This window comes from Corvus moneduloides, chromosome 19 (genome assembly GCF_009650955.1).
Source record: "Corvus moneduloides isolate bCorMon1 chromosome 19, bCorMon1.pri, whole genome shotgun sequence".
NCBI lineage: Eukaryota > Metazoa > Chordata > Aves > Passeriformes > Corvidae > Corvus > Corvus moneduloides.
Window position 1 is genome coordinate 8,530,838 of NC_045494.1, and position 18,834 is coordinate 8,549,671.

The window sequence follows — 18,834 nt, forward strand, 5'->3', positions numbered from 1 at the left end:
GCTCCAGGGAGAGCTCAGAGCCCCTTGCAGGGCCTAAAGGGGCTCCAGGAGAGCTGGAGAGGGACTTTGAACAAGGGCCTGGGGTCATAGGACACAGGGAATGGCTTCCCACTGGCACAGGGCAGGATTAAATGGGATATTGGGATTAAATTCTTCCCTGTGAGGGTGGTGGGGCCCTGGCACAGTGTGCCCAGAGAAGCTGTGGCTGCTCCTGGATCCTTGGAAGTGTCCAGGGCCAGGCTGGATGGAGCTTGGAGCAATCTGGGCTAGTGGAAGGTGTCTCTGCCCATGGCAGGGGGCTGGAAATAGATGTTTCCTAACGTTCCTTCCAACTCAAACCATTCTGTGACCTGCAAAGGACAGAATGAAGTGGTAGAAGTGCCTAAGACACTCTGCTACTTTTCCCAAAGCATTATTTTCCTAAGGTGAAAATAACACTGGAGACCATAAGCAAGCAAAGGCACAAAAAATATCACAACAGAACATAGGCAAAGTTCCTATTCCTTACTTACAAACATGCAAAACACTCTTTAAGGAGCATTCAAATTACCAAAATGATAGGTCAAAACTTGTAAATACCCAAAATTACAATGCTTCTGTAAGAATCATCACTAAATATTTACATTTCCTGAAGATCCATTATAACTATCAAAGAAACATGGAGGAAAAAAACCAAACTGGAGGAAGACCCCACAGGCCTGAGCACGTGAACAAACAATAAGATCTCTTACAAGTGGATGCTAGAAACGGCATACTCTGTCAGAATGTGGGTAACAGCACAGGAGTGGAATTTTCTAACAATCTTAACATCCCGCTGTTGACAAGAGAGGATGCAGCTCCACGCCGAAGCAGCTGCTCCCCGCAGGGTCCCGCTCTTACCTGGCTGGGCCTTGCCGGGATGCTGCTGTCCCGCTGCTCCCTGCGGAGGAGGAGGAGGAGGAGGAGGAGGAGGGCTGGCTCCCGCTGCTGCCGTGCCCGGGGCCGGGCCGGGGGCGCTCAGAGCCCCGGTGGGCAGTGGCTGCCCCCGCTTTAGGAGCTGCTTCTGTTCCTGCTGGCGGAAGCGGGGAGGCACCTCTCGGGGCAGGTATCGGGACGCCGCAGGCTGCTGCCCGTTAGCAGACGCGCGCTTGCCATTGCTGCTGTTGGTGAGAGTGCTGGTGGAAGTACTGGTACCGGTACCGGCAGGTTGGGGCTGGCTTAAACTGGTCTTAATAGGTTCTGGCACTAGGGCAAAAGAAAATAATAATCATTGGTTTAGGATCTGAAAAGCTGCGGGGTGGTTTTTGTTTTACTGTAACTGACCAAACCTAGAAGTTGGCAGTGTGTTACTTTTTGCGTAGGTTTACTTTTTGTGTTGGTATCAGAAGCTTTTATGCCCTACTGAAACAAAACATCTGCATGGTTTAAAACAGGAGGGAGGACAAGAGAGAACTGTAACAATTCAGTATTGGAGAGAATGCTCATTTAAAGGGAGTGGCACACTGCTGCACCCACCTTGAGCCCCCACTGCCTTTTCAGTTCAGCAGTTTTCGGGGCAACCTTGCCAACATTAACATGAAATCCCACAGCCTACAGCCATGAAAACAAACATTTTCAGGCTTCTAATAAGCTCCCAAAAAAACAAACTAAAAGACCTGAGACACCAGCTTCTTCAGCAGTCACATAAACTGGGTTTCTTGTGGTCTTTATCCAAACCTTTGCATCAAACACGTAGGACATCCCAGTCACCAACATCTGCACTCCAGGCGTACATCTGACACCCCCCACACTAACCCAGCCTGCAATGAGCCAGCCAGGCCAGCAGTGCCAGGTCCCTTTGGGACAGGCAGGAGGGAGCGGGGCATGGCACTGAGGGATGGCAGCCCAGGCTCGGCTCACCTGGCAGCAGCTGCCAGAGCTGTTTGGCCACCCAGAGAAACTCTTTGGGCTTCTGGGATGAACAGAATCAAGCACTGCTCCAGCTCATCACAAGCCACATCCAACAAGTGTAAAATTCCAGCTCATTCACAGAGTCACAGAATAGACTGAGTGGAAGGGACACACAAGGATCATCACCCAGGTGCTGGCCCCACACAGGACCATCCCCAAGAGTCACACCTCGTGCCCAAGAACGCTGTCCAAATATTGCTTGAACTCTGTCACGGACACTATAAACCCACACTCAGCCTCTCTCCAGGCTCTGACACACCTGGAAAACTGAACAACTTCCACAGCCACAGCAGTGAACAGGCACCAAGGGAATGCTGAGGGCTGGTCCAAAGCAAGCAGGGACCTGACCAAGCAAAAATATCCCAAAAAGTCTGACAGAACCATCAGCATTTCACTTCTCCAAGATGTTTGCTCTGGAAGCCTACACAATTTCACCTGTGACTCTGTCTGTAACAAAAAAGGAACTCTGAGTATTTAAAAAAAAAAAAAATTGAAGTACCACTAATACCTGAAGAGCAGAGAACAAAGCTTACTTAGCTTTTCAAAACACACAATCAGCTTTGGAAACAAACAGTTTATCCTCACTCTGACAATTTAAAAAGTAGATTTAAAGTGTCATGGAATGCAGAATAATTATTTTCAAATACCAAATCTGCATCTTCAACATGTATGTGAAAACTGTATTGTTTCCACAATACAAATAGATCTGTCGTTCACATGATAGAAAGTAAGTCTGACTTAATTTTAATGGGTTTGTTTTAGCTCCTATTGCTTCTGCTGCTACTGTTACAGCAATGTGAGCATTTACCTCTACTACCACCACCATCACAGAGATGCAAACATTTACAAACGGTGAGATCTGAAGGACTCAGGATTTCTGCAAAGTCATTTACCACAAGGTTCATCCAGAGCACTGCAGACACAGGCTGATCAACCAAAAATAACCCACCATTCCAGCCAGGGAGCTTCTCCAGCTCAGCTGACAGACCAGGCACACACATCCTGGTGCCAGCAGATGAGAGGGAATGCCAGGCAAGAGGAGGAAAAGGACAAGAGAATGGAAACCACTCGCTGGCACGATGCCAGCAGAGCTGGGATTTGTCTGGCCCCAAGATTTTCACGAGGAATATTAATTAATTGGAAACATATTTTAGAGAACAAGACAGGCTGCTTTTAAAAAAGCATTATATTCTCAGTATTGTGTATGTATAAATCACATCTGATACTCCCAAAGTGCTGTGCATGTAGATATATTTATTTTTAAAAAATCACTAATGCAAGTTATAGAATAGACAACACTTTTCACTTTAATGTGAACTAACAAAGGTGTTTCATCACAAAGGTGAAGCTAGAGAAACCCAATTTCAGTGTTAGAGACAACGTTTCCCTCTACATATCTGAATCACAGATGAGAGAAAAGAACAAAGAATATCAAAATATCATTGTACTTTAGAATTAAAATATTTCTGCATATTAATGCTACTGGTCTTTCTTTAACCAACACAGCAAAGTAATTTTTATTTTGTACATCAAAATGTCTTTAAAGAGTACTTAAATGGAAGCTCTTGCAAGAATACTATGTCTACAAATCATAGTAGCTGGAAAAGAACTGTTTAATTACACCAATGACAGGGAATAAAGCGAGAAGAGTGAACAATATCACACAAATGGGCTTGAGCCCTAAATTCCAGCTTCATACCAGGCTGGAATTTAGACTTCAAACACAGCAACAATATTTAGAGAATATATATTACAAAGACAATACCACTGTGTTCTAAAGTCATCCTCAGCAATGTTTAACCAGCAATTTTCACTTGATATGGCACTGTGAGAAATACCAAATGTTCCAAGTGTCTACCCTGCATCTCCTAATTATTAATTGCTGTGTAATACTGGCAATAACAGCATCTTTGTAAACCCTTTAGCCATTCCCCTTGCTGCAGGGCTGCACCCTGAGACGATGGGTACCGCTGGCAGAACACACAGGGTACAAACCACGGGGTTTTCCCCACTGCAGGGCACAAAGGCAGAGCAGCCGGGCCACCGGGAGCTCTGCCTTTAATCAGCCCCAAGGGCTGAGCTGCCAATCCGTGGAGAGCCCTGGCAGCCCCGAGGAGCAGCCTGTCCACCCTTTCACCTGCAAGGAATCCACTGTCACGGCTAATGGCATGTGGGCAGCTGCTGGAAAGCCGGGAATTAAAACACAGCTTTTATGGTTAAATTTGCCTGAATGCAAAAAAGGTTGTTTAAATCGTGTGGGGGAAAGGATTTAACACCCAGTGATTTTCATAACCAGCACGTGATTAAAGAGCTAAAGCAAGAACATTTAAGTGGAAAGCCTCTTGCAAAAATACAATTAAAGGCGTAAAATGAAAGCCTTGAGATGGCTTGCTCTTAAGATGTTTGTGATGGGTATCTGCTTACTCTCCATTCCGAGCTGTACATACACTAAACAATGAGCTTGCTTGTAATAATTATCAGTACTTAATGGTATCTAAACTTCTTAATCCAATTTTACCCAAACAAATCCAATAATTACTCCATATGCTTTTTGATGATTACAATCTCGGGAATCCCAACTGCATAAAAAAGTGTTACGAGCAATTGTAGGTGGATTTTATTAATATAATGAATAGGATCAGTCTAACAGATTTCAATTACAACAATAGCTTTTAAGTACATTTCTACGACATAAGGAAAGAACATGCATAAATGAAAGAAACTGGTTAAGCCACATAATACTGATTTATGGCAGCTTTTTCCTTTCTTTCACCTCATTAACATTTCTCTATATTTCAGAATCCCCCACTCCAGCTCTATAAAACTTGCATTTCTAAAGCCTTCGAGGACCAGACATTCCAGAAGAGAAACAGTTAAAACCCAGAAATGCATTCTTGGCTGCTACTGTGACAGGATTTATTTACAGCTTCTATTAAACACAGCAGCTCCATTACAAAGTGCTGGATGTGAGGAGAATTTTTGATTATACAATGCCAATGCCTCACTGCGTTAAACATATCATGCCAGTGTATTATTTTTTTCCTTCAGCAATTCGTTCAGGTCATTGTTTGATGGGTTTATGAATTCATTACAGGAAACAGATGGATCCCATAATTCAGAGCTATTCTCCCAGCCAATCATATGGGCAATTTTTTTCCTCATCTTGCTCCCCCCTCCAAATCAACCTTAATGAAGCCACTTCCTCCATGGCCAGTTCCCTGCGCACAGACACTGCAGCAGCTCCACTGCTGCTTGAAGCTCCCTCCAAACACTAAAGGCTTTCCAAATGAAGCTGAGCAGGAGCACAATCCCACAGACAGCCCCTCCGAGGTCACACAGAGCGCCAGCAACTTACCCAAGTCGGGTGAAGACAGCCACAAAACACAGCATTAGAGCGGGCAAAGCCACATGTCCTCATTAGTGGGAAACCCATTTTTATTTGCTCACAAAAGTCTGTTACGGGGAAAAATTCTTGCCCCCCGCCCCCCCCCCAATCTACTTTCAAAGGCTGAATTTTCATTTAGCAAATTACCTCCTTTGTCTCCTAAGTGCTGGGATTTGTTATCCACAGTGACATCTGCTGGCAACAGCAAAGGTGCTCAGAACTATTGCATAAAACCCACTTCTAATGTTTTTACACAACAAAATGTCATTTTTTCTGCCTGGATCATCCCTTCCCCCAAAATCATAAACTTCTGGGGAAAAAAAACCTGTAGAAAAGTTACATTCTAAAGACAAGATAATCCCAAAACTTATTTTCCACAGTTCTTATAATGGCTTTAATAATGCAACCAGAAGCTGCTGTTTGACATCAAAGCCCACACTGAGTGTTATTGTGGCTTTAGAACTTTATCACCATTTATTTAAAGAAATGCCTTGACTTTGGGCCAATTCCTGATGGTATCATTTATCTAATATTCAGAACAAATAACGTCTTTTCCTGGTTTAACTTCATTTCCCCCCTCCATGTGACCTCCCAACTGACACGGTGCAGATTCTTCTGCTTCCTCTCCACTTTCTTCTCTTGTCTTTTACAACATTTCCTTCCTCAGTCTTTCACCATCCCAGTTCTAAAATCTCTTCTGTAACACACTTCTCCTGACAGACTTCTCACTTCTACCAACTTGGGACATTCTACACAGGTTTTGTTTTTTTTGTTTTTTTTTTTTTGGTTTTTTTTTTTTTGCCAGGCAACTGGAAAATCAGAGCAGGAATTAACAGGAAGCTGCAAAGTTCATGGGAAACCTCTAAACCAGTTATTAGGATTTCTCAGCAATAGAAGGTCTTACCTTCTTATCTGCTGGCTTAATGCAAAGGTACGAAATAGAGAAGCGCTGAGGACTTCATTCCCCACCCACCTCCACTCTGACTCTAAAGCAACATATCCACAAACCCAGCTGACCCCTGACTCCTATCCTGACACTCATTTGTTCCTCCCTCCCCTCAGACCCAGGTATTCACCTCAGTTCAAACAACTTCTGTCTGTTTGCTCACATTTCCCACCCGTGTCCCACCAGCCAAAGCTTTCTCTCTATATCTTAACCACGTAATGGCTGCTGAAATGACATTCTTACTTGATATTGTCATAAGCAAAGTGGGGAAATGTGAGCAAAATGTAAAATTGGTTGAAATGTTCTCTGGGAGAATCAATGGCTTGCTGTCAAAACAGAGTATGTTTCAGAAGAGATTCCACGGGGACTTGATCCAAGCCTACGCTGTTCAATATTTCGTTAACAGCTGGATGATGGACTAGAGAATATCCTTATTAAATCTGCAAATGACACCATGATGGGAGAAGGAAGATGGGGGTGGTCAGATCGCTGTGTGACAGGATCAGAGCTCAGCAATGATGAACTGGAGAAGCGATGTGACAAAACTACTACAATTCAATAAGGAAAGTCACATCATGTAATTAAATGCAGAACAGCAAACAACTCGCCCCACAGCAGTTCTGCAGAAAAAGAAGCAATTTTTTAGCAGCTCACAAACCAAAGAGGAGGAAAAGATAATCAAGATTGTAAAAAGCCAGGTGGTATAATGGGATAAACACCCAGCAACCCATCTACTCAAGCTTGGCATCACAAAACCTTCTCTGTCTGTACCCACAGCTGATCATCTCTCTTCCAGATGGAGCTGGACCACCTGGAAAGGGTACAAAGGAAATGGGAATCTGAGAACGGGAACTACCACAGCAGACCGAGGCAAGGGAGCAGTCAGTCTACAAGACACTGTGTACACAAATTTTTAAAAAGATACAAAGGAAGAGGATGAAATAATTTGCTCCACCCCACAGTGAATAAGACAAGACTTGCTGGGTTTAAATAGCAGTCAGGGAGATTTAGATTTACATTTCCAACAATAAGGATGATTAAGGATTATCTGCAGACATGATACAGGTTTGGTGATCTTGTCTCAGGGCAAGAGGATGGAATAAATGACCTCTCAAGAACCTTTAGAGCACATTTTCTACCACTCTACGTGTAAAACAGAGCTCCAAATCCATCTTACTCAGTTCTCCCACTTCCCTCAGCCATGACAAAGAAATCACTTTTCTCTCAGGCTGATAGTCACAGCACTCCTCCCAGCTTCTGCTGATTTTTAAATAAGTTTCAGATGTGGCCTTTCTTCACCAGCCCTACTTGCAGATCCTCTCCATTTTGTTCTTCGTTAATGCAATGTAAATTTGAAATTGTATCAATCCTGAGTGACATTTTATCCCTTCACCACCATGGTGAATCCTCTGTGTAAGCCCAGCACAGCCCACCCTGAGGCAGAACTTCTGTGCAGCCAAGGGTCAGAGCCCAACTCTATTCACAAATTGAACTTTTTTCCTAAAAACCGGAGAAGTTCCTAACAAAAACATAGATCCTTGAGTACTTCAGAGCTCAGACACAAGATTTTGTTTCCCTTTCTGGAACAGCATCTACATTTTTTTTTCTTGCAGATCTGTCAGCAGAGAGGGTGACAAATACTTTTGACAGAAAGACACAAAACCTGTTTTTGGTGACTCAACACGTATTTTTAAGTTTTTTTTCAATCCTATTCTACATTATTCAGGTTGGTTTCACATGCAGCAGTCTTGTGAGGAATACTTATACTTTTAACAGTTTTAATATTTTCCTCACTGCTTTCCTCCATGTTAGCACTGATTATAATTTTAATTTTAAATTCACAATTAATTAGCTGTGCCATTAAAAACCGTACAGCTAATTAGGTTGATAGGTTGTCATCAACAATAGATTGATAATCCAAAGCAAATATGATGCTCTCCCACTGCAAGCCAAACTCTCTCATGTTTATTGAAGGCTCTGAGTGCACACACATGGGGTTTGCCATCAGCTAATTGATGAGCAGAAATTGGACTGTACACATCAGGCCTCAAACTCAGCAGTCCAAGCTAGGAATCAGGACAGTGGGCAATGGAACAGTTAAACTCACTGAGCTGCATTCCTGCAGGACGTGAACTGATAACAGATGGTAACTTTCAAGACTTAACAATTCATCTGTTTCCTTTCAAGCGAGAGCTCTCCAACGGGCAGGCGCTGGCAACTCAAATACCAGTATTAATCACGTACATCTCTCTACACACAGACCTGGCCAAATGCTACTCCTTGTAAAGCAACAGATGAATAAATGAATTCACCTAACTAGAAGCTGCTCTCTGTCCTGAAGCCGCTGATATCTCAGCACAGGTGTATTTCCTTTAACACGTCGTCCTACATTTAACTTGGAATTCAGACCCCTGCAAACCCAATTCCCACCTCCAGAGCAGGGCAATACACTGGCATTAGAAAGAGAACTTGGCTATTCTAAACGAAAATAATGAAGCTATTCGAACTTTTTAATCACTCATATTAATAATGTTAAGAAACAACAGCATTAACAACTGTCTGAAAAGGACAGGAGGGAGATAAGAGTCATTGCTGAGATGAAATAGCTGGTGCAGGAAATTACTACAGTAAAATTTAAGTGAGAGGGCAGCTCTGAATGAAGAGAGGGACTCTCAGCAAGTGTTTAGAAATGTCGGCAGAGTATTTTCAGGTTTCTGATGTAAGACTTTCCTTAGAGTGTTCAGAACTCTTCACAGACAGAGAATTCACATCTTGTATCCCTTCCAGAGTATTTAGGAACTGAACTCCCCCACTAATTTTATAAAGACCCACTAGGGAAACATAGTAAGTTCTATGCCACCAACAGTTCACGCGAGCATCACAAACACAATCTCAGCAATTCAGGAACACAGCAAAGGATCATACCACTGACATGTCAGGAGCCAGCCATGGGCTCCCCCTTTCACCCCCATCTCACCCTGCAAACCCTCCTCAGTGTTGCTCCAGGCAATGTACCCCCAAGCAGGAACTACACAATAAAAGAGTCAGAGAAGACAGGAAACAGCTTAAAGTTAAATTGCACAAAACCAACACTATCATCACCACAAGTACCAGTGGGAAAATTCAAGCATGTAATAACAGATTAAATAACTTCATGCAGAGCCACGTAAGAAGTCTGGGCAGACCCAGGAAGTGAATCCTTCAATTTTAAGCTGACTGTGTACATTTAATCTCATTAGATAATGCTTTACACACAGTTTTCATACGCAAAAGAATTTTTTAAAAACAAATTTACAAATGGCACAGCCATCACACCAGACGTGGTGTTCTTCTTCCTTTCCACAGACCACTTCCAGGCACAGACTGAGGACTAAAATATTCTTTACAGCAGAAACCCAATCGTTAAACCACACACACACAAACAGATAAATATGCAAATTCCCAGTAAATAGTACATTCATAGGAAACTGAAAATGAGGATAGCCTCAGTATCCACTGATTTACTGTATACAAAAGCCTGAAATTTCCTTCACCTTGAACAGTGATGGATCTACAGGTACAGCCCACTCTTCAGCTGGGGCTTGAAGAGTTAATCACAGTGTAAATGCTTCCAGTTTCACACATAAGTGGTTGAGTACTGTAAAGATACCTCATATCCCCATCATTTCTGTCTTGGGTTGCCTCTACAGAAATCCACTCAGCTCTGGTACACAGAGCACAGAGGGTATCACACTTGGAATGTGCGCTGTACCCACGGTCTGTCCATGCCAGGTGGATGTTCCTGGAGTTTCAGGGTGTCTCAGGGTACAGTCAGTCTGGCATCCCACCCAGGACAACTGGGAATACTACACAGTCATGTTACAGCAGGTACAAGCTCTTTTTCCACTTTGATATTTGAGCTGGAAAGAAGGTAAGGACTCACTCTGGCTATTTTCTGGAATGCCTGGAAATTGCAAGTGTGCATTTACAGATCAATATCCCAACATGAGGATAGAGAGATCAGTGTGTGCAGGACACCTCTGAGCTGCTGGGTGTGCAAGCAGCCTGTGTGATTTTGTGTGCCCAAAATCAGTGTCCAGGGAGCCCCAGGCCTGGAAAGTGTGGATACACCCTGGGCCCAACAGCCTGGACACATCACATCACTACACATAGGCACATTTTTCTCCTGGAAACCAGAAATACAGCTCCTCCAGATACTTCATTTTCGTTTTAGGCGAGCAGGCTGCACTGCTATTTAATTCCCTTCAGACCTGCCCATGGAAGCACGCTGTGACTGCCTGCAGATGACAGGGCTACTGCTCAGATATTTAGTGTAATGTTGCCTGACACTGCCTGTGCTGCTGGAATCATGGGACTGGGCACACATGTCACACTGACTAAAGGCCTGTGGAAACACAAAGCCTTGGCCCTCCTGTCATGGAATATTTCATGTGCAACACTAAAACAGCAAGAATTTTGTGAGCAACCAGTAACAGCCCTCTGTAATTTTGGCATAACCCTTCCAGTTCACATTCTATCTCAAAAGAAGACTTAATATGTCTATACTACAGCTCTGAAGATAGTGTAGACTTATCTGAGCTATCATTTTATATCAGTCTGCAGGAAAACCTGAAGCAGAGCCAACAGAGTGTCCAGCATGGACCAGCTTCCCCCACTCCTGGGCAGTGTGGATTTATTCCAAGTTTCAGGTAGCATCACCCTGAGAAACTGTGCATGGAGCCAACTCAATGAAAGGTAAACTTGAAATATTTTGGCCTTAGATGTCAAAATCTTGTGTCCTTATTAGGATAACTGAAGATGTGTTCATTTATACTTCACAAAATTATTTTGAAAATTGTTGCTTTGAGCAAGTAGGTTTTTAACATACAGAACCCACAGGGACACCGTTACCACTTCAGGAGACTATACTGATAAAATTTCACAGATTTTCTATCATAGAAACCTGTTTGGGATTCTACATCCTACTCTGGATGCAGTTCTTAGCATTTGAAAGACATGAAAATGTCTTTCAGAAAGGAGCAGCTGAGAAGAACTTGGAAGTCCAAAATGAAGAGTGATCCCTTACTCAGCTAAACCCAGTTTAAGTCGTGCTCTAGAGATAAAACAAACAAACGAGTGTTTAAGTCTGCATACAGCTCTGCAGTGGGGGAGAGGAAGAAAATACATTGACCTGAAAAATTATATTTCAGTTTTTTAATACTTTCTTTTAAATCTAAACATGACATTTCATATGCAATAGTGGTTTTTCCAAATGAGCTTCTCAATGCTGGCCTCTTTCCTGGAAGGTTTTTGTTTGGAACTAGGAGTTCATCTACCTGACAGCCAAGCCTGGAGAGTCTGAAACAAACTTCATTTCTGATTCAACACTGAATCTGAAGCAAACTCGTCATTAATTCAGTTTAAGCTGAACAGATTTTTTACATCTCCAGTGCCATCGTGCATTAATGCCACATATGAAAAACAGGATTTAAATTACTCAGAAACATGAAGAAAGCAATTCCAGCAGTTTACAGACCTTCTCCTATTCAGGTCCTTCAGGAAAATTTCCTAAAGGAAAGCAGACTAAAACCTGATGGGGATTCAGCGATCATTTCCCTGCAGGTAAGGTGGAACCAAAGAAAAACCTAAGAACAAAGCGAGTTCATTTGCTGAGCACATTTTGCCAGGACACCCCTTCAGTGAGCAGTGCCCAGGGAAGCTCTTCCTGAGATTCCAGCACCACACTGAGCAGGAAGAGCAGGCCCAGAGGAAGCACTGTGGATCCATCCCGTGTTTCCAGCGGGGTTGTTGTCCCAGTGACAGCCCTGGGTGATCGGGCTGTCACCATAGCAACTTTCACCAAGAACTCACAATGCACCCAAACGAACTCCGAGCTAAATTAACTTATTGCATGTCACCAGTGAGAAATGACTGTTCAGAGGTAATTTTCTGTACTAATATGTAATAGAGTTAACTCTCTAAATTGAATTAAATTAATTAAATGCCACTCCCAGTAAATCAGATTCTATTACATGAATGTTAAAAGAAATTAAAGATGTTTTAATAAAGATTACTAATAATAACTTAATATTATTACTTCATTTTAATTCAAAAATTCTGCTCAGTTTATTTTAGACACATGTCTTCCCCTCACTAGGAAGGAATACCTAATTACTGCACATGCATTACACACAGTTACTTCATAGAAATGGGCTTAGACTTAGCTAAAAGAAGCAACACCAGAATTTTAAGAAGAAATACAGCTTGGTTTAATAAGTGGCATCCTAGGATTCTTTCTACCCTCACACTTTGGGTAAATGCCACACTTTCAATGAGTGTGTCCAGGTTCCAGAGTTTCATTTCTGCTTTTTGCAGAAAAAAAATAAAAATGTCTTGCAGTAAGGTCAATTGCAAAGGAAGAGGAAAACGCCATGTCTGGCTAGGGAGGGTACAAAAATAACAGCTCTTTAACGGCTTTGCAGATCTATCTAACAGTGCATTATTATGCTTGTTTTTTAAAGCAGATTCTTGCACTTTGGAGTAGGACAGACAGCTGGGAGGCAAATCTAAGATGTTCCCAGTTGCTCACGTAAATAAAAAGTTAAAATTGCCAGCTGATGGTGTTTGTGCTGTCCCCACGACCCTGACTTTAACTCGTAGCACACTCACCAAGACACTCTGGGCAAAAACGGGGGCTATTTAACAATAATCACTTCTCAGAATTCCAAACCACATTATTCAGTTTTATCCATTATTGAGTTTTCAGAAAGAAGCTGTGTTTGTGCTGAGAAGGCAGCTGGTGACAGCAGAGGGAGCACACGGAGCTGCCACATCTGCCACTGGCCACAGGATGACAATGACGTCAGCCCGAGCACCAGCTCAGCTCAACACTGGAGGAAAGGCAGCATTGCCACTAAAAGAATATGGTAAATAAGGATTAAAACGTTCCCTGAATCTCCAGCAAATGTGGAAAGCAATGGTGAGTTAAGGCTGTGACAACCCCATGCGGTGGAACAAGATGAGTTTTAACATCTCACCTACATCCCAGGTATCAGTAAAATGGGATTATGGATTTAAGTGTTCAGTGTTACAATGCATCTAAGTTATTATCCACAGATTTTAAGTTAGATTTTTTTTTTTTAAAGTCTTGGTATCCATAATAAGGCACCAAATCACAAAGTCTTCCATGGATTTTTTTTTCTGGGAAGAAGAGCTGAACAACTGAGGAGGCTGAATGCGACCTCTCATTTGATTTCCCACTGTGATCACCGGACAAGGTTAGAGATAACTATACAACAAAGACAAAAAAATTAAATTATTACTCCTGGAAACTGGCAGCAAGATATGAATTATGACGGAGCCTATGTCAGAAAGTTGGCACTGAACACATTATTTTCTTCTGTTTCCCCCTGAAGACTTTCTCCTGTTGAGAAAGGAGATGCCAGGTGCTCACATGTATGGCAGGAAAGAACGGCCAGTGCAGGACAGGAGAGCCTGAAATCCCCAGCACCTGCAAGAAGGGTTCTCATGGTTTGTCAGTCAAGTCTAAACAAGTGCAGTGGGAACTGTGGGGAAATTAAAGCAAGGAATATATTTAAATCTATACTTCAGGGGACTACCTGCAGAGGGAAAATGGGTAGTGATTAAGCAGGAGAAATGGGGAGTGAAGAAGAAACTGCAGATAATCAAACTGAGGTCTTCACAGAATCAAAGAAGGCATCTGAAACTTGGGAGCTTCTCAAAGCAAGCTGAGTTTACAGACAGAAAAGTGAAAGAGAAGGATCAGCACTGCTGTGGAACAGCCTGGATTACAGAGGGAGCAAAGGGGGAGCCTGAAAGGCACAGAAAAGAAATCAGCCTTAGGTTTTACTTGTAAACAGCAGCAGGTTACTGTTCCACAGATTAACTCAAAGGCTACTTAATAATTCTCCAATCACACTGTGCTGGTTTTGGCTGGGACAGAGTTAATTTTTTTACAGTAGCTGGTGTGGGGCTGTGGTTTGGATTTGTGCTGATAACCCAGGGTGTTTTCATTACTGCTGAGCAGTGCTCACAGAGAGCCAAGGCCTGTTCTGCTCCTCACCCCACGCTGCCAGCGAGGGGGCTGGGGGGACACAAGGAGCTGGGAGGGGACACAGCCAGGACAGCTGACTCCAGGGAATATTCCACACCAGATGGTGTCACCATATAAAGCTGGGGGAGAAAGAGAAAGATGGGGATGTTTGGAGTGATGGTGTTTGTCTTCCCCACTCGCTGTTCCCTGTGATGCAGCCCTGCTGTCAGGGATGGCTGAACACCTGCCTGCCATGGCAAGGGGGAATGGACCCCTTGTTTTGCTTTGCCTCTGTGTGTGTGACTTTTGCTTTACTTATTAAACTGTTTTTATCTCAACCCACGAGTTTTCTCACTTTTACTCCTCATACTCTCTCCGCATCCTGCCGGGGGGAGTGAGCAAGGCGCTGAGCTCCCGCCTGGGGTTAAACCACGACATACAGATACTGCATTTAAAAAATAATTCTGCACTAACTGGAAGGACTTCTGAAGAAGAAAAACAAATTATTGTGGTTTGAAAAACAGCCTGAAAACACTAGCACAAGGAAAAACTGGATGGGCTGTTAAGTAAAAAACAGGAGACACAAAGCCTCTGCAGTGGAGGGGAAGATCAGCTCTCCACAAACTGGGCAAAGCAGCCAACAAAGAAAGGGCTTAAGTTACAGGAAAGACTGTTCAGGCTGAATTTGAAGATGACTTTCCAACAATAATCAAAATATCTTTCAAGAACATCTGTTTGGCCTGTCTGAGAAAGGAGAGAGGGTTAGAATCATCCTTTTTTGCTCATCGAAAGGGATATATCTAGTCCTGTGACAAGAGACCTCAATGTGGCATTTGAATTTATGGAGTTGAAGAATCACCAGTTCTCTAGCTTACTAACTGATGTGCTTCACAGCAAAAGCTCACGAGAGCCTGTCTGGCCTCCTAACAGTGAAAAGTCTGGCTGGCTCCATAAAAACTGATGAAAAAAAAAGACAGCCACAGCAGCCAAATCAGAAATTATGCCTGAAACATTAAGAGCATCCTGAAAACGGGAGGACAGATCTTCAGGAGACTATGATAAGACAGAGAACTATTTCTGCTAACATGGGAAGAGGCCACCAGGAGCCTGAGTCACACCAAGTTCAGCTGTTCCTATTGGGCAAACAATAATAACAGTGGCTGCCACACCCGGGGCAGCTGAGGAGCCTCTGAAGCATTCGGTTGTGCTGTTAAACACAGGCCCCACAAGACAGCTTAGCATGAGCCACTGCTGCCACCCCACACGGGCAGGATGCCTGCAGGGAAAATCACCTCCTCTCGGGATGCTAATGCACACTGCACTGCCTGAACCAGTTCAGGAATAACCTGAAGGATCAGGTGCACAATGCACACCTGAGCAGAAGCTTTGGAGCATTTACCAGAGTGTCAGCTGGTTAAACAGACATTTTAAGTAGTCCTGTAGGATTTGTAAAGTATGGGCTACCACCTTAACAACTCAGGAAAAACATTAAAATAATCTAGCAAAACACAGGGAAGCCAAGGGTTCTCAGAGTAACCTTACAGAGGAATGTCAACACCGCATAGTCAACAGGAGAACACAAAGTCCCTCAGGCCAAATGCTTCACACACAGTGTAAAAGAATCAAAACCACGTTTTCATTCCCTTCCTCTTCCCAAGATAACCCTCTCCAGAATCTGTACAGTAACTATTCTAGGAGCATGTACTAGCGTTAAGAGTTCAAAGTGGATTTCATCCTTCCCAAGGAAGGGATCAGGTAACCTTAGAAACCCGGCATGTATCTCAAAACAATCATTACCAAAGTGAGCTAATACATCTCCTGATGAACCTCTCTTCAGCTCACAGTTTGCAGATCTTATCAACATTATATTTATATGCCTTACAAGCCTCCTCCAGGTAGCAAGATGATAATCTAATAATGGAAAGTGGTCAGCACACTGCAGATAAATCAAAGCTGATAGGTCTTTTTTTTCATGGGAAACTCTTAGCTGCCTTCTCCATGAAAACCTGCGTGAGCCAGGCCTCAAGGCAGAGAAGAAACTGCCTTTGTGGACATGTTTCTTTAAAAGAAGAATAAAAGTGAACAACAGACTTTAGTTCAGAAAGTAAAGGGAGGAGCAGCACACTGATGAACAGGTGAGTTGTGCTGTAAAGTCACTTCCAAGGAAACAAATCTCAGACCCTGCTGGATGGGGAAGAGGTGTGGGATGGGTGTCTGCTGCTATCAGTCCATACAAAAGTGGCACCTTACAAAGGAAATACTGGGGCATTATATGCTCTGAGGGATGGCAAATATCAGACAACATTCTATTTATAATTGGAAATCAGTTATTTTACAAGCAGACTGACAGAAGAAGAGAGCATTTGCCAATGCCTGAGCTGCTGCAATGCCTAAAATGCAGCAGTTTGACCATTTCACAACCCACATGCTCCACACACTGCACTGGGGAACAGCAGCAGGAAGGAAAGCAGCCACTGTGGGCAGATAAATACCCATAACCCAGCGTGCAGTTTGATCATAACCAACATCATTATCAGTGTGCAGCTGTGTTACAATTTATCTTCTAGAATATCCAGTTGTCAACAACTTTATTGGCAGTTCTGTTGTTGAGAAAGCAAACTGGGATTTATCTGAGAGCACTTCCCACCAAGGGGCACCCTGACAATTAGGCCTAGAGTAAAAAAGCCAGGCTGCTGTTACCTAATCTGTGCTTACTCTCTCTTCAAAGGGTATTCTTGGAGAGATAATGTCCTAGGCCAGAAATGTATTTGACAATGTGAAGAGAAATCTGATGATGCACATGTCGTCCTGCTGCCTTCAGGCAGGGTGTCAACCTTTGCAACACCTAGAGCATTTGAAAAGTGCTTTTAACCAACTGTGTCTAATATTGGAAAGCTCCCATTTTTATCTAGCTCTAAAACTATTTACAGGTCAGGCTGTTGCCATCCTCAATCTGATAAATCCCGATCATTCCTAACTGAGGAAACTGAGAAAAAGCAAAGCAAGAGGAAGACCAGAGCAATATTCTGCCTGTATTTATGTTATGAGCACATGCCTAAATTTGCATAACAACAAACAACAACAGACCATCTCTAAGGGGAATAAAAACTACCTGAGGAGCACTAGGAGTATTTACTTGAGCCCTTACCTACTTTTCTATTCCCAGATGAGGAATCTGCAAAGCTCACAAGGTAAGCACTGACCAGGACTGGAGGTGCTTTACTGGAGCAAAGCAGCAGCAACTCCAGGCAAAGACATTGAAGCACTTCTTAGGGGACAGCTGTCCTGTAAATCCACCTCAGGCTCAGAGTTTTATGTTTGTTTTTCTTTAAGAGATAAATGTTTTTCCCAAAAACCTATTCTAATTGCTTTGGTGTCCTGCTGTTTGAAAAGAGCATTTCTTTGAAAGCTAAGGAGTCTACAGCTTCCTAGGAGCTACAGAAGATTTAAACCTTCAGAACTGTCAGTCCTTGCTCGCAGGGCTCAGGGTGTCCAGCCCTGACAAACCCTCTTTCCTGCAGAAAGACACCAATTCTCAATGCAAAACCCTCCTTGGGCACCTTTGACTTGCAAAGCAGCAAGACCAACACAGAAAGAGCTACAAACCCAAATAAAGTTTACCAAAGATTATTCATGCATTTACTGTTTACCTTAATTTTTTCTCCTTCACTTCACAATGGCAATGTTGAAGGTACTCATAATTCTTGCACTTGTGAGAGCAAAAAGCCTATTAGATACCACTGAACTACTGCCTGTCACAGTCATAAAGAAAAGTAGGTAGGAAATCAAAGTTTTTTTCTCTACTATTTAACTCCAACCCTCCCAGCTCATCCTTCTTGCTTTGTCTCCTTGACTACGCAAATTGTTCCTCCTGTCTGCTCCAATCTTTTTGCATTTTCTACTCCTCTTCACCCAGTACTGGACTCACAAATTACTTCCATCCTCTATTCTATGCAGGCTGTAAAATGGTAATTACTCCTCTATCAGAGAAGTGATATCTCAGTGGGTTTTATGAACAAATTCATGTTTGTTTAAAGATACTTATAATAGCAAAACACCCCCATGATAACGTTTATCAAAAAGAAAACATTTTTGTGTTACAAAGCCTTAACGTATGGCCACAGGTTATCATTAAGTTATCAAGTGACTGCATATTAAGATCTAATTGAAGAACTTATTGCAGTGCTCCCCCTCCTTCTGCAATGATGATTTATGGCACATTTTGTCACTACAATGTGCAGCAGTTCAGTACAAACACAGCACTTAACTAACAAGATGACAGAGGCAGATACTCAAGCATAAGCTATAAATACTCAAATGAGTCAGAGGCTGTAAATCTGTTGTAAATCATACCTGATTTGTAGGCTGGAACACATTTTCTAATCTTATGGAAAAAGGCTCTGCTGGTTCCTACAATAATATGACACGAACCATAAAAACTCAAGACTTTGCTTTTTCAAAAAGACTGATTGTGTTACACGCTGTTGTAATTCTACTTAAAATATTGATGGGATTCTCTAAAAAGTTTCATTTTCCCTTATT

General features: G+C 42.8%; 1 protein-coding gene across 16 annotated transcripts in view; it reads right to left on the reverse strand.

Annotated features, from left to right (window-relative positions):
* Positions 1–18,834, reverse strand: part of TNRC6C (trinucleotide repeat containing adaptor 6C) — a 97,710-nt gene that overhangs the window by 52,793 nt on the left and 26,083 nt on the right. For all 16 annotated transcript variants that reach the window (XM_032129380.1, XM_032129373.1, XM_032129388.1 and 13 more), the window contains exon 4: positions 880–1,224. In XM_032129380.1, the coding sequence (XP_031985271.1) occupies positions 880–1,224 (345 nt within the window). The remainder of the gene's footprint in view (positions 1–879; positions 1,225–18,834) is intronic.